A 16,262-nucleotide genomic window follows, 5' to 3' on the forward strand; every position below is an offset into this window, starting at 1 on the left:
TTTCTGTCTCACTGTGCAAAGGCAATATCCACCAGTAGCTACATTCAAAATTCTACTTATAGACTTTCTTTAGAATTTTCTGAAGCATTCAGATGACCTTGACATTATGTCTGTGTAGTGTGGCGTAAGATTCATTTAAAGCACTTGAATAACAAAATAATAGTTCAGTCATTTTAGTTGTGAACTATTTTTGTGACCTAATTTGGAATTTTATGGGCAAATATAGTGGAGTAATTTGCTCTTTTCTTTCCCAGTTCATTTTACAGATGAGGAAACTGAGGCAAACTGGGTTAAGTGACTTGCCCAGAGTCACACAACTGGGAAGTGTCTGAGGCCAGGCTTGAATTTAGAAAGAAGAATCTTCCTGATTTCAGGACCACCTGCCCCACCTCTTTGCCCCAAAATAATAGTAGCTCACATTTATATAAACTTCTTAAGGTTCATAACAATCTTTGTCAAGAACATCTCTGTGAAGTAGATAATGTAAGTAGGAGTACTGTTTCCCATTTTGAAGATGAAGATGCTGAGGCTCAGAGAAATTAAGAGACTTGTTCATGCTAACAAATTAGTAAATATTAAGGCTAAGGTTTGAATTCAGATCTCTTAATTAAATGTTTTACATGTTTCACTAATGATTCATATGATGACAGGTTAAAAGATAGAAGTGATCTTTGTGGTCATTTGTCTAACTCTCATTTTACAGATATGGAAACTGAGACAGAGAGAAGTTAAGTGTCTTGGAACGCAGGCATTAAGTAGAAAATCCAGGATTTATTCCCAAGTCCTCTGATTGCCAACCCAGAATTCTTTCCACTGTGAAACAATTCCTTGACATCATGAATGTTTTCTAAATGGTGTTAAGTAGGAGTACATTTCTGTGTCTAGTCACGTGAAGCACATTCATGTGTCTTCTCCAAAGCTGAGTTTGAATAGATATAAGAGCTAGAAACCATCACTGATACTGTCCATGTATTGACACTTCTGTTACCAACTTAATGAGTTCTTTAGTCAATGGCTATTGTACTGATATGGTCAAGGAGTTGGACAACTTGGTGTTTATTGAGCTTTAAATGGACCGTGCTCATGCTGATAGAACAGGCTATACCTGTTTTCCCCTAAGGTTAATGTAGCTATGAACACTTTTTTTGTGTATGTGCTAAGATCCCCAAATAAGAACAGATAAATAGTATCAAATGAGGCATAATCTCTAGATTTGTGGGTATGAAGATTACTGGATCTTTAGAACTTTGAGATTAGAAATGCTACCGTTTTGTTCTAGGCAGGAAGAATGCCACATACTTTTTCTCAAGTTCTGTGTGATATTATTAAAGCTCTTAATTTTTGAATGGTACTTAACATAAATATTGTATCATTTTCTATTTTCTTCAAAGGATACCACCACATGAGCCCAACAATGACTTGCAGGCTGGGGATTTTACTTGAGTTATTGATTTCTTTTTTATTTTCTCTATCTACTTTCTGTTCTCCCCTTTCTCCTTTTAATTAAAAAACACATTCACAGTGAAATTAAGTAATGGGGGAAAATACCATTAACAGATTGTTAATGCAGAAAGGAATCAAGCCCCATAAAATCAGAAAATGCCAAAGTTAACAAGCTTTCACTAATGAATGTCACTGTTTCATGGCCCATACATACTTTTTTCCCTTCCTGTTTTTCTTATTTAGTGTATACAGTGATATAAGGCCATTTGTGGTTTTCAAAACATTCCATCAAAGGCACACTATGTACACCATTAACAAGATGGTCTACAGGCAGACATCTCAAATGCGACCACTTCCACTCATTACCAATCTTTTGCTTCTCTTATTCGGAGGCAGTTTTTATAATGATTTGAGGATAGGACACTTCTAGTTTTATGTGTTTTACAAACACAGACTCACCCTTGAAAATGACACATATCCTCAGTGACTTTGTACTGAGGGCTGGGGCCCTGAGATAGTTTTGTAGGGGTTTAGACCTTCCAGGCAGACTGGACGAGGTGAAACTCATAGCTATTAATTATCAGTTCTCTCCCACTATCCTACACTCTCCTCTAACCTAAAACCTGTCAGAGAAACTGCTGATGTATTCCAGAACTTACGATTTCATCACTATCTAATGGAATTCCACAGGGAATTTTAATTGCTTGAGGGATTCTGTCCAAGGCGAAGATAGATATAATGAGTATGAGAGGAGAATATTATTAAGAGGTGGCATCTTAAGTGAAAATTTGCTCTTATATGGCTGAGAAATATATTTATAGGTGAATCATAAACACCTATTGAGGTTGCCGATTGCTTACTTGGTGATGAGGTGTGAACTTTACTTTTAAAGTTGCTGGAATTATATAAATATATTGATAGGCAGAGGAAAGCGGAGAATGAAAATGTTGCTTTTCCCTCATTTTTGGACAGGGTGTTTCCTTGCTGTTGTTTTCATCTTGGCTTCCCGCAGTAGATAAAGAATTTTACTCAATTTTTGCCATTTTTCTAATTAGTGCACACTCATCCCAGCACATCAGTATTCCATTTATTTATTTATCAACCATATCCTCAGCTATTGAAGAGGAATAAGCTTCAAGCCAAATGCAGTAAGACTTTTTCTTAACCCTATCAAAGCTATGAATGGCTGGAAAAGGAAGTGGGATGGTGATATAGTGAGAAAGTAGGTGGGCAGCTTTTTCTCTCAAATGCTAATCATGTAATGTTAAGAGATCTAAAAGAAGCTTCCCTGAACATTTGGTGGACCTTTTTGGAGAACTACAAGAAGATATGAATAAAGGGCCAGATGGGTGGCACAATGGATAGAGTAAGGCCAGGAGATAAGTTGTCTTGGGTTCAAATTTGACCTCAGATTTTTTTTAGCTGTGTCTCTCTGAGAATGATATTTAACTCTAGTTGCCTAGCCCTTAGCACTCTTCTGTCTTTAAACTGATACCCAATACCAATTCTAAGACAGAAGGCAAGTTTGAAAAAAAAAAGAAGATATGAATAAGTGCTCGGACTGAAAGTCCAGAGACTCTGACCAACCACATAGTTGACCCTAAGACATATTTTTCCCATGCAGCCACTCAATGAGAATGTTAACCAAGTCCTGGTTAACATGTGAGCATGTTGACATCTGCCCTGCCAGTAAATATATACCCACAATCCTTTGCCATTCCACACCCTTCTCAAGGAACAATAATTAAATCCGTTTTACTGTTAATGAGAGTCTGGTAATCTATTATCCCACCAATCCTCTTAACAGTCTGGGCGAATATTCCCTTTCTTGGCCACCATTGTTTAATATTATTTGTACTACCTCACTCCCACCCCCAGTAAAATATAAACATCTTGAGGGCAAGGACTACCTCATTTTGTATTTGTATTCCCAGATCTATTACAATGCCTCAGTACCATATAATGAAGATTAAATGAATTAGTCATCATTAGCATAGTACCTAGCACAAAGTAAGCATGATATACATTTTAGTTATGATGATGATTATCCAGCACATAGTAGGTACTTAAAATTGCTTGCTGATGGTTCGATTGCTAAGAGTTTCACAAAACATGAATACATTGCTATACATGCCATTGGAGAAAATACTTACCTCGATGAGATCATAGATTCAACAAAGATTTTCAGAATGTGATCAGTGTACTCATTGGGAGGGCGAAAGAACAACAACTGGGCAAATGTTCTATTTCATAAATATAAAAATAATAGCTAACATTTCTAGAGTGCTTTAAAGTTTACAGAGCACTTTACATATGCTAACTCATTTGATTCTTACAACCATCTTATGTGGAAGTTGCTATTGTTAGAGGCAGGAACTGAGGTCCAGGAGGTTAAGTGACTGGCCTAGGGTGACACAGTTATTAAGTGTCTCCAGTAAGGCTTAAAGTCAGGTCTTCCCACATCCAGGTTCATACCCACAATAGAACTTGGCTACTTTAAAATCAAGAGGCTGCAACTACCATCCAAGTATAAGGAATTTGGTTCTTGGAAGCTAGGCATTACAATATCCTTACTTAAAGTCTTTCCCATTTGGTAGGACTGCCCTCTTCACTGGCATAATCTTTGAAAGAGTCACTTCCATGATAAGATGAAATAGTGGTAGGATGTTAGTAAAGGGTTCATATTGTTATTTTAACAAATCTGGGTTTTTTATAGTAAGTTTTTTGGAAAGAGTAAGTAGGTAGAATATAGTGACTATAAAATGATTATTTAACAGAAATTTAGCTTCAATTTAATTTGCCTACTTAATTTGAGATCATATTTAACTTAATTGTAGCTATTGATTTTGTCAGTGTGGAAAATCTCTCCTTTTACCTAGCAGCCTATCAGAGAGTCTATATTAGAGTTCTTAAACTTTTTTTGTGCTGAAGATCCCCAAGGGAGGTCTGGCAGAATCTGTAAACTCCTTTTGAGAATAATAATTTTAAATAAGTAAAATAGGACACATACAATTACAAAGGAAATTAATACATCTGAAGGACAATTATCAAAATATTAAAATAAAACAAACACGTTCCTAAACCCCAGATTAAGAACACTTGATAAGGAGTTAGTCGCCAGAAGTTCTGAGAGGTTATAACTTAAGGTTACATGGGTAGTTGGAGAAGGAAATAGCAAACCACTCCACTATCTTTGCTAAGAAAACTCCAAATGAGGTGATGAAGAGTCAGACATGTCTGAACTCACAGTTAATGCTGTAAGTGGCAGAGCTTCCCATTTAACTATGTGTAGAAAATAAAATCAGACCATACCTATACTTTCTCTCAACAGTCATCAAAATGGAATTGTTGTTTATGCTCATGAAATAGAGGGAACGACGATAAACTCCTGACCATTTAAATAAATATGTCATATGCTTTTCATTGCTCATATTGGAAAGAAGGCACCATTTATTTTAAATAGCTCAAGGATTATTGATTTAATTGCATGAGTATTTCCTCCACAGTCTCTCTAGATTTCCTTGAATTTCTGTGGTTGAAAATATTCATCACCCAGTTGCCTCTTAACCAAGCTAACCTTCTGGGAGACCATAAGCTCATCCATGAGTCCATATTTAGTTTCATAATATTTTAAAAATTTTAACAATGTCTATAGCACACGATTATGACAAGAACTTCAACTCCAAGTTGTCTCTCCTAACAAGAACCATGGTTGGATTCATCTACCAAGATACCTGCATAATTAAATCTGCATAGTTTACTAAAGGAATTTTCAAACTTTTTTTAAACCCTTACCTTCAGTCTTACAGTCAATACTGTGTATTGGCTCCAAGGCAGAAGAGTGGTCAGGGCTTGGCAATGGGGGTCAAGTGACTTGCCCAGTGTCACACAGCTGGGAAATATCTGAGGCCAGATTTGAACCTAGTACCTCCCATCTCTAGGCTTGGCTCTCAATCCCCTGAGCTACACAGCTGCCCCATTTAAAACTTTTTTAAAGCCAAAAAAGTCTTTATATGACAGTAATGAAGATGATAAAAGCCAGAAACATTGTCAAACTATAAAATACGGTTTGCTTTCTGGCCCAGTCCCTGATTGCACTTGGAAACACATATTGCACTAACATGGATGAAAATGAAAACATAATTTCAAAATGGAAAAAAGAAAGAGGAAGATGGACTCTAGTCTCTAACCCCATGTGTATAAATGGTTTAAAAGTTGCTTTCCTGATCTCCTTCCCTCCAAGAAAGCTCCTTGAGGGTCTTTATTCTCTCAGCAGCTAGTACAGTGCTCTGACATAGTGATTAAGAAACAATTATTTAGTTGAATTAAATACATCATTATGTCTATAAATATTAATATTTATAACTGAGGAAGGGAGAATTGCTTTAACATACTAGCAACATTGACATGATGGCCTAGATTTCTTTATTAAATTAATAAAGTGATACTGAACAGAAAGAAAGGTTTTAAGGAATTGAGACAGGGATAGGAAAGCTAAGATTTTTCTTTTTGAGAGAATCAGTGGTGATCCAGAGCATTAGGGTATGCTGTGGGGGAAGATGAGCTTGGGTGCTTAGGAGGCACCTGTCTGTGGCAAAAGGACAGTGCTGGGGAAGTGTTGTTCTTTTCCTCATAGTTATTTTTAAATTGAAGTGGTTAAGGTAAATTTTTACATGGTGGACAAAGTCATAAAAATCTTGTATCAGAAATATGTTAGCTAAAAGAAGCATGTAGTTATGGAAACAATACTTGTGTAGTTTATTTAAAAAAAGTGTAATTAGAACATCTAAGTTTGCTATTTTAGTACTGCCTCTCTCTAGTTATATTTTTGACCTGTCTAATTCCCTTCCCTTCTTTGGGTTTTAGTGTCTTTATTGGTAGATCAAATGGGCTTGACTAGATCAGATGTTCTAAGTTGAGTTTTGGAAACTTTTATGTGTTTATCTATCTATAAAGGTTTGCATATATACATATATTTATATAGAGATAACACATGTATGTGTGTGCATATATGTAATATGAAATATATAAAGTAAAGTTACATTTCTTTGTTAATATATGTATATGTAAAGTTATATAACGTTGCTTGACTTTGTTTGATATTCTTTGTAATCCTAAATATTTTATTATATGTATTTAAAAACACCCTGAGAAGTGATTCATGGGCTTCATCATATTGGTAAAGTGCTCCATGATAGAAAAAGCATTAAGAACTTGATTAAGTGGTCTCTAAGGTTCTTTATGGGGAGTTAGGTGGTGCAGCGGATATTGAGAGTGAGGCATGGAATCAGGAAGACTCATCCTCCTGAGTTTGGATCTGGTTTCAGTCCCTTGCTAACTGTCTGATTCTAGGAAAGTCACTTAACCTTGTTTATCTCAGTTTCTCATCTGGAAAATGAACTAGAGAAACAAATGGCAAACACTCCAGTATCTCTGCCAAGAAACCCGTAAATGGGATCATAAAGAGTTGGACATGACTTAAAATGACTGAACAGCACCAAAGTTCTTAAATCCAGTAGGTTTTATCAGCTGATAAATTGATAGGATCCTATATTCTCTCAAGATTCCTACCCATATTTTGGCTATTTTTCTGCCTCCACAAATATGTCTGGTGATGAAAAGAAAGAAATGGTGACTGATCTACACATTATAAGAAAGCAGAATTATAAAATTGGAGCACTCTTCAGTTAAAGTGGTACTATTCATTGTATATAACATTCTCATAAACATAACTGGCCTTTCCTTAGTGTTTCAAAGTTATGAAAGAGAATGTTTCACATTATAAATTATTTCTTGAATCTTATGTCAACCCATGTTTGAGGCTGTCAGCACCACTTAAAAACACTTAATCATTTATTAGGTTGTGACATGTTCTTTTAAATAAAATCAAATCAACTATAGCATAATGGGCACACGCACATAACCATATATAGTCAATTATTTGTCTTTTGGAAAAGCAAGATCATAGAACTCTGGAGCAGAGACACAAAGCAAACTGAGTTACACAATCCTCCCTCTATCAGCTTTGAAAAAAGTATTCAGTTTTGCTTGGATAACTCACACTAGGTAGGGAAAGAACAATTTAAAAGACCAAAATATAACAGATAAGAAAACCCATCCATTGCTTAATAGTTTGATCAAACTTAAGGCTTTTGAAGTCTATGCTTTAGTCCAACCTCCAAATTCTTTTCTTTCTGTGCTTATGACAAATAACTGAAATTTTATTTTTCCAAAATAACTGTCAGTTTTATTTTTGTTACTTTTATCCTTTATAATTCTCAAAAATATGTTATTGAACACATTTCCCAAGTGTGGAAAAACCTTAACAGGAAATGAATAAATTCAGGCCCTCCAGCCTTCATCTCTGCTGATTACCTGCCAGTCTCAACTGGTAACAGCCATATTATTCTGTCTTTCTCTCTCTCTCTCTCTCTCTCTCTCTCTCTCTCTTTCTCTCTCTCTCTCTCTCTCTCTCTCTCTCTCTCTCTCTCTCTCTCTCTCTCTCTGTGTGTGTGTGTGTGTGCTTTTCAATAATATTTTATTGTGGTTTTCCCCTAGTTACATGTAGAAACAATTTTTCTCTCTCTCTTTCTCAAATCACTTTTTCCAAAGGAACGGTATCACCAAGGCTTACTCTAGCCACAGAATGAAAATAAGCTTACTGATAACCTGGCATAATGAGATAGATGCTGCAAATCTGGGTTCCAGACTGAGCTCTGCTATTAAATAGCTGTGGTATCTTAGGCAAGGTATCTTATCTCTTTCTGGGACTCACCAGTTTTATCACCTGTAAAATAGGAAACTTAGTCTATATTATCTCTAAGGTCCCTTCTTTGAGTCAGTCTATCTCTCAACTAGAGAGATGACCTCAAAAGTCTTTTTCAGTTCTGTTACTTTGTTAAGCTTCCTATGGCAGCACCCAACCCATTTTCCTTCCTTCCCTTCTTTTGGGAGGAACTAGTCAAATAGTGTAAAGATAACTTCTCCTGAGGAAGTATGAGAATGGGAGTGGATAAATAGAGATACCATTCAGCAAAAGTTAGGAGACCAATTTAAGAAATAGGAAAATAGAAATGGAGAAAGTTCAGAGAGGGAGAATGGAAAAGAGATTGGGGGAATATAATAATAAAATCAACATGGCGGTATAGCTAACTAGTAAAAGGTAAGACTTTCATTTCATTTCTGCAAGAAAAGTGAATTTCCAAAAGGAAGAAAGCCCAATTAAGACTAGCAAAGCATGGAAAAGAAAGCATGAGAGAAAGGAAGACAAAAGCAACAGAAGAATAGAAGAGGGACAATAGAGCATGGAACACACACATGTATCATTTACCTCCTCCCAACTCCCTATAATTTTCAGTCAAGTCATCTTTACCTCTCACTGACAATTGATCTTCCCAGAAATGGTATGAGTTATTTTAAGATTGTATGGAGGAGATAATTTTTTTGTTGTTGGTTTTTTGTTTCTTTTTTTATAGAAAGTAAATTTTGATGATTTTCTGTGCAGTAGAGGCTTGGTGTTGTAGAGGATCATTTGACAATCCATATAGAGCTAAATGTGGATACAATCAAGCAATTCTATATCTTGACATGTCAGTGTTTACCAATTAGATCCTGAAATGAGAACATGCTTTCCCTGCCTCTACTTTCTGTTCTGGGATCCAAGACCCTCACCCCCCTACCTTCATACTTAGACTCTAGAAGTCTGATTTAAATTGGCCTAAAGTTGTGTGCGTGTCTTCCTGTAGCACTGAAAACTATAAACCATATGCAGACCCATGAGTTGAAAATTGAAAGTGTCATTTAAGAAAGTTATCATTTGAACCTTAATATTGTCTTGCTGTGTGGTTCTGAATAAGTCATTCTCAGAGCTGAGGAAATAAATACCAATGGAAATAAGAACCACTCTCTTACCAATATGTTTTGAGGTGATAGTAATACACGTTAATTTGGCTGTAGACGTAGCAGATTATTTGTAGTTTTTAATTAATATCTAGTATGTTGCAGAAGATAGAGAATTTGCCTCAAAATAAAGAAATCCTGCTTCTGATACATACTGACTTAGCAATTAAGTCACTAAAACTCATCTGGCCCTACGAAACTCTTGTAGATGATAAGCTGCAAAATAGTAAACAGTATTTATAAAGGGAATTTCCTCATCAGGAAGTCTCCTTGACTCATTAAGTAAATCAAAAGTCCTAATACAAAAAACAATAATTATCAATCATCAAAAGTCAGCTCATTGTATCCTCATTACTCTTAACTTGAAACAAATTTAACCTTAGGTTCTTAACATTCTTAATAACAACTTTCTTTGAATGATTTCAGTTGGACTTGTCATTGCCACTCAAAAATTCCTTGCTATTGAAGCTTCCTACAAAAACTTGGTGAATTTCCAATGATAAATAGCAAAAGAAAGCTTCTTTGATCACTTCTACCTTTTATCCAGGAATGAGAATCCACTTCATTTAATTAGTTAAAAAGCTAAAGCTTTAGAAATTTAAAAGTTAAAGCTTTAACTTTTTACCTTTGAAGTAGTAAATTAACTAGGTCCTATTTAACTACTCAGGTCACAAATATTTGACTACCTACCATATTGGAAGCAGTAATTACCTGGTTAAAAGGTGAAGAGTTGAAAATCACTTTGTCAGGATCACAGGACCCTTCACTTCCTTTACAACTCCCTAACAACACTCCTTCCAGCAAATGATCCCAAATATCATCTTTGACCCCTTCCCCTTATCATGAAGCTTTGCCATTTTTGTGCTTATTAAGGAGTTAATTTCTCTCTACTTAATATCAGATGTTAGGTAAGTTAGTTATTAGAGTGTCCTTTATCACAGGTCAGAAGGAGCTTACAGGAGTCTTGGCTATCTCTCTTCACTGCCCATTTTAATGCAGTCAGGAAAAGCAAAGCTGAGTAAGAGCTCTGGGTTCCACCCCCTCCCCTGACTCCTTTTAGTCATGAGATTCAAAGTCACTCTGTTCAATGGCCAAATCTTGTTAAATTGTAAGTACTGCCTTTGCAAGACTCAGTAGAAAAACACTTGGAAGTAGCTGCCTTTTACTAGAGAGCTATGATAGTAGCACTACTGTCTGTCACCTATTACTCCGGAGGGGAATATGGATACCAAGTTCTTCCTCAGGTGAGAGCATCAAGAAAAGTTGCAGCAAGCAGCTTTGGAAAAGGAGATTTGTAGTGTATATCAAATAGAGGAAGGGTATTGCATTTGGAAATAAAGAATGGGTTTGAGTTACTGGATACCTATTTATTAGCTCAATGACACTGGGCAAGTCACTTAACTCCTCTCTACCTTAGTTTCCCCTGCTATTACATGGGGGTAATCATTTGCACCCTACTTACCCACTCAGGTTATTGTGAGAATGTAGTGAAATAGTATAGGTAAACCAATTGCAAGTGATACCTAAATGTATGCTATTTCTTTCTTCTTTTCCTAGCTATATTAATCATGATTCGTATTTTGATAAGTGCTTTTGCTTATAAAGGACTTTCCCTACTGGAAAGTACTGTGGGTTAGGTAATGTCGATTCCTTCATCACAGATGTGGACCACAAACTATGTTCTTCATGTGTTGCTGTGGCTGAAAAACATCAATTATCTGGTGGCTAACCTTCTCCCAAAGAGTCTCACAGACCTTAGCAAGGCTGGTCCTCAGCCAACAAACATCCCTTTTGTCAACAGGTCTGCATTCCAAGCCTTTTCAGATAAGTAAATCCTAACAGACCTTGCCATCCACTTGAATAGCCTTCAAGAGCCCAGAATCTCCTCCACTTTAGTACCCTTTCTGACCTGTGCTTATAATGAGGCTGGTGTGGAAACTTAGTGGTGGTAGGCAAATTAGTACAAGTGTCCTTTTCATTTTTCAAATGAGGAAACTGAGGCTTAGCTAGGTCAAGTTACTTGCTGAGGACAAGAATATAATTTACAAAGAGTGCAAGCTCTTTAAGGACAAGGACTCACTCCTTTTTTCTTTCCTTGTATCCCTTGCACCTTGCCCAGAACCTGGCACATAGTTGGTTGGCACTTAATAATGTTTCCTGATTTAATGATTATAGACTCAGAGACACATCTTCTCCCTCTAAGTGAACTCTTTCCACTCTTTCTTCTTTTATACACAAATAGGGATGGGGACAGAGAATAATATCATTACCCACTGACAACAGCACAACCATCTGAAACATCAGGGCATTTGGAGCAGTTTAAAATCAGCTTCGTTTCCTCATTATTATGAACATTCAAAGGGTTTCTATAGCTGCAGTCTTCATTCAGCATGAATAGAACACTCAGGGGAAAAGAACTTTGAATAAACATAGAGATTTCACCTAGAAAAGGTATAGTTAATTCTTGCTCTTCTGGTGATCCAGAGAACAAACTGGTTATATTTGGAAGTGTTCCGCAGTCCAACTCTTAAGAACCCAAACACAACACATACTTAGTGCCCATAATGGATTACCAAGCCAGACCCTGAATAATCTCTGTGTGAGGTCCTCATTCAGCCCATCTCTTACAGGATTCAGGGACTCTGGCTTCCAGCCAGGCTTGGGGAATTTTGAGGCTTTTCAACTTCAATGAACTAACTTATCAGGTGTCTAGTTTTAGATACTGAGCAATGTACTAGTCTCACATTAAGGATTGCCCAAGGCTAGGATATGGAACAAATAATTAAATTACAAAGTTAAAAAGCAAATCTAACAGTGCTTAGGCCTGCTTTCAGTGAATCCCATAGCCCTGAGTACTTTTTTCTTTACAGTTATGAATCCTAAAATGTGCTCCAAATTTCCATTTGTATAAAAGGTACTACATTCAAATAATGGGAAATATAGCCAATCTAATTTGAAATATGTCTCCTAAAACAGTTTTTTTTTTTATAGAGGTGGGGCTGTATAGAAACTCTATCCATTATTCAGGGCAAATCTCAGAGGATTGCCTGGGATACTGAGAATATAAATGATTGTAGTATGTATATGAGACAGGATTTGCATTCAGATCTTCCTGACTCTAAAGCCAACCTTCCATCTACTCCCTCAGATAGTAAAACATTCCAAAGCAGAGCTATATGGATCAGTTCACTGTTGGCTGTCCTAAGGACTGATGGAAAATATTTTCTGGTTATGTCTGCATAGAATACTCTGCAACTTCCAGCCCTGTGTTCAGCACATAGTAGGTACTCAATAATCTCTTGCAGAACTTAGTGGAGACCTAAGTACCAAAGGGAGATAAGACTTTATAGAGGAGTTTATTTCAGTATTCTCCTATGAGCATGTCTCACACAGCACTCCCTACCACCACCTGCCCCACAATGTTTAGAAGTATTCAGAACTCACTGATCTTTCCAAATCAATGAGATTTATTGGCTTGCAAGATTTGATCACTTCTTAGCTGCTCAATAAAAGCTTTCATATAAATGTTGATTAATCCATGGCTTGCCTCTGCTAACCCACAGCTCTGAGCTCCTAAGGTCTAAGAATCTCTAAAAATGAAAATTGGGGGTAGGAAGTTCCAAGGTCTCCTGGAACCAGATTATTAGCAAGAATAGTAACATCCAATCCTTCACTATCAAGGGATTCTGGGAATCTCCTCTTTTTGGCATTATTAGAGATGTCTAGGCAAAACTCTGAAGAGGTGAAACTCCCAAAGGTTGTCTTGGGCATCTAGGCAGTGCCCCTGTGTGTCAGACTGCCCTTCTCCAGCCAATGCTGGGCTTCCTTCTGCAGACTTGCAGTGTCCTTTAAGGTTAACATTTCAGACTTCAAGAGGGACCATATCTTAAACACCCAAATCCCTGGGAGTCTCAGGTATATGAAATCAGAGCACAGAAGGAGAAAGGACTGAGGAACAGTAACTGTCAATTGTTTGATCGTTCTCCTCTCCCACCCTCCAACTACTTATCCTGTCTCCCCCCAGGCCCTGGCTTTCATACCATTGTTTAGAACCACTTCAATTCAGAAAGCCGTTTACCTTGTAGACATTAATGGGGATATCAGTGATGATATGGAGGAGGTCTCCCAAGGCCAGACTAGCGATGAGGATGTTGGGGCCATTCCTCATGCACTTGTTCTTGTAAATGATTCTCAACAAGGTGGAATTCCCAATGATGCCTAGCACGAACACCAGGCAGGACACCACGGTATTGATGTATTTGAAAGTCTCCTTGATCTCCGTCTGGCCCGAGCACATGGTGGGAGAGAGGCTGCGGGGCCGCCCCTGTGGTACCGATGGTAGAGGCTGGCTAGCGTTGGTCGCCTTGGGCCAGGCGGCTCTGGCAGTGGGTGTCATCACTTCCCCGTCCCCCAGCGGGGCTAAGGTGTCCCGGGAGGATAGGAGCTCATTCTCCTCTCCCCAGACCCTAAAAGTGCCGCAGAAGAGAAAAAGCAGCAGCAGCAGGAGGGGACTGCCAGGGCTGAGATACTGCTGCATTACGTTGCTCTGTCCGAAATACGAGTAGAAATCCGGGAGGACTGCTTTCCAGCTAGGCGTCAGGAGCCTGGAAGGAGAAGGTAGGGTTGGGAGGAGGGGGTTAGGATTGGAGAGAGGAATAGTGGAGGAGAGAAGACACTAGATCAGTTTAGTAACTACTCCAGCTAACAGCCCCATGGGCCCTTATCCTTTACCCCAGAGCCCGGTGTCCTGCCTGTCCAACTGGGGAAACTCAGGAGCTCCCCCACCCAAGTTCTCTGCATAATTCCATCTCAAGAGAGAAAGAAAGGGGGAGAAAATGAAGGGGGTGGGGACGACTGTTGCATTTTCTCTCCCTACAAAAGAACTCACTCCTAGTACTGGAGGGTGGAGAGGTCTCTGGAGGAGGAGGAAGAGGGAGCAGAGCAGGACACAGAAGAGGGTGCCAAGGCAAAACTCTGCTCTGTTCCTCTCCTATCATCAGAACTCTAGACTATCACTCCTTAGAGAAGGCGAGATTTAAGCTGTAGGAAGGCATAAAGAATCCTTCACATACTGGCATGCATCAGATTCTCCCTATTTCTTGGCGCTGTCAAGCAAGCAAGCAAGCAAGCAAGCATTTATTAAGTACCTACTGCGTGCCAGTCTCTGTGGCAGGCGTATAATGATTGCTTATGTCTGTTGACCGGAGATAAGGAGAGGGAGGGAAGATGGGAAGTTCCCGACTCAGAGAGAGCAAAGATTCAAGGGTCACACCTAGTGTATGATAGAGGCTTCTCTAACCCAAAGGAAACAGCTCTGATTCTAGGTCCCCCCCGCCCCTCCCCCAGGTCTAACTAGGACTATTCTGTTATTAACTCTCCCGGGGCTTTCTCCTTTCCGTAGCCTCAAACAAATGAACACAATCGATTGCCAAGACATCCCCCACATCACGTTAATTTGTCACGTCTATATTTAAAACTTTTTTTTAACTACAAGAAATAAACAGATCGCACCAAGGCAGGTTGGACTACTTTGATAGTAATTTAAAACCAAAGCAAGCTATTTACCTTGCTGCTCGTCCAGGAACAAAATTTTGGACTCTCCTTCCCAGCGGGCGGGGGCTGGTGTTCCTGCCTCTGGATTGATGATCCTAGCTCTGAAAAGCACATTCAGCTCTCACAGCTCGGCTTCTGGCTGCACATGGGGTTAAGCACGCCCCTCTGGAGTTGCAGGCGGGTCTGGCTCTGACGAAATGACTCAGATGATGCCAGACAGGCAACATCTACAACTTGCTCCGGGTCCGTGCTCGCCATCCACAAGTACTTTTATTCATTAGTATCTTTCCCATCAATCATTGCCAAACTCCTCCCGCGCCTTCCTACAAAGCCTCAACCTTTTCCCCTCTGGCTGGTGCTAGCTCTCCCGGTTGCCTGGACAGCATCTGCAGAAAGTTTCCCCGAATTTCTCAGACAGGCTGCAGGGTCACACTGGATGAATCCGTTATAGCCAAAGACGATCTTAAAGTGACTAATTATATTTTAATATAATTATAGTCAGTCCGTGCTTGAGGCTGATTTTTCTTTTCTTTTTCAATGGCTCATTGGACAATCCAGACCCTGCAAGTTATTAAAGAGATGTGATTTTCTTTTGCTTCTAAAATACTTGCAACTGCATCTAATTCTCAGACTTCTAACGTTGATTGCTTCTTTTCTTCCCAATCAAATGTCCAAAGGTATCTAGTCCCGGGGAATCATATTTTGGGGCAAGTAGTGGATAGTATTTTTCTTTTCTTTTCTAAAGTACCAGATAGAACTACAAACTGAAAGACTTAACACCCGTTCTTCTTCTGCCTTCTCACTTTCCCCAAATGAAGCAAAAACTCTGTCATTTTTCCTAAAAGAAGCTTCGCAATGCCACCCCACCCATCTTCCTGTCGAATTCTACAATATGCTATTGTGCTGGGGGTCACTTTGGTCCTCTGGGATTATATACTACTGTGATGAGTGACATGACTGCTCTACAGAATTATTTGTCAGTGGTGAGAGCTGCTATATAAACTTAGGATGTTATTCACTTAATTGGTCTAAGAATAACTTAAAATCGTTTTATGCTTTTATCTGAATGATAGGCAGCTGGTGCTTTGGATAGAGGGTGAGCCTTGAAACTATGAAAATCTGAGTTCCACTTTGGAACATACTGGAATGTGCAACATTTAAGCTCTTAATGCGTTAGGCAACTCACTGATACTAATAATAAGATGCAGAAAAGGTACTGCACTGCTTTGGTACAATTTCCTCATCTAGGACCCCCTAATCATCCCCAAATCAATGAAATAAGAGGTTTGGTTCCTATATTTGAATATTGGTTGTTTATGATATGGTAAAATTATGCTAGTTGAATCACTTGGACATTTCTTTCCAAG

At 38.5% G+C, this 16,262-nt stretch overlaps 1 protein-coding gene across 2 annotated transcripts in view; it reads right to left on the reverse strand.

The window, feature by feature from the left end:
- The window catches only part of EDNRB (endothelin receptor type B), a 28,033-nt gene extending 12,327 nt beyond the window's left edge, over window positions 1-15,706 (reverse strand). Inside the window, exons 1-2 of one of the 2 annotated variants that reach the window (XM_007501484.3) lie at window positions 14,908-15,706; window positions 13,421-13,946 (exon numbers count right to left, since the gene is read on the reverse strand). In XM_007501484.3, the coding sequence (XP_007501546.1) occupies window positions 13,421-13,879 (459 nt within the window). In that variant the 5' untranslated portion in view covers window positions 13,880-13,946; window positions 14,908-15,706. Of the gene's footprint in view, window positions 1-13,420; window positions 13,947-14,489; window positions 14,634-14,907 lie in introns of those variants that run through there. The other variant, XM_007501485.2, reaches the window with a different exon arrangement.
- Window positions 15,707-16,262: the final 556 nt, after the last annotated feature.

This window comes from Monodelphis domestica, chromosome 8 (genome assembly GCF_027887165.1).
Source record: "Monodelphis domestica isolate mMonDom1 chromosome 8, mMonDom1.pri, whole genome shotgun sequence".
NCBI classification, from domain to species: domain Eukaryota; kingdom Metazoa; phylum Chordata; class Mammalia; order Didelphimorphia; family Didelphidae; genus Monodelphis; species Monodelphis domestica.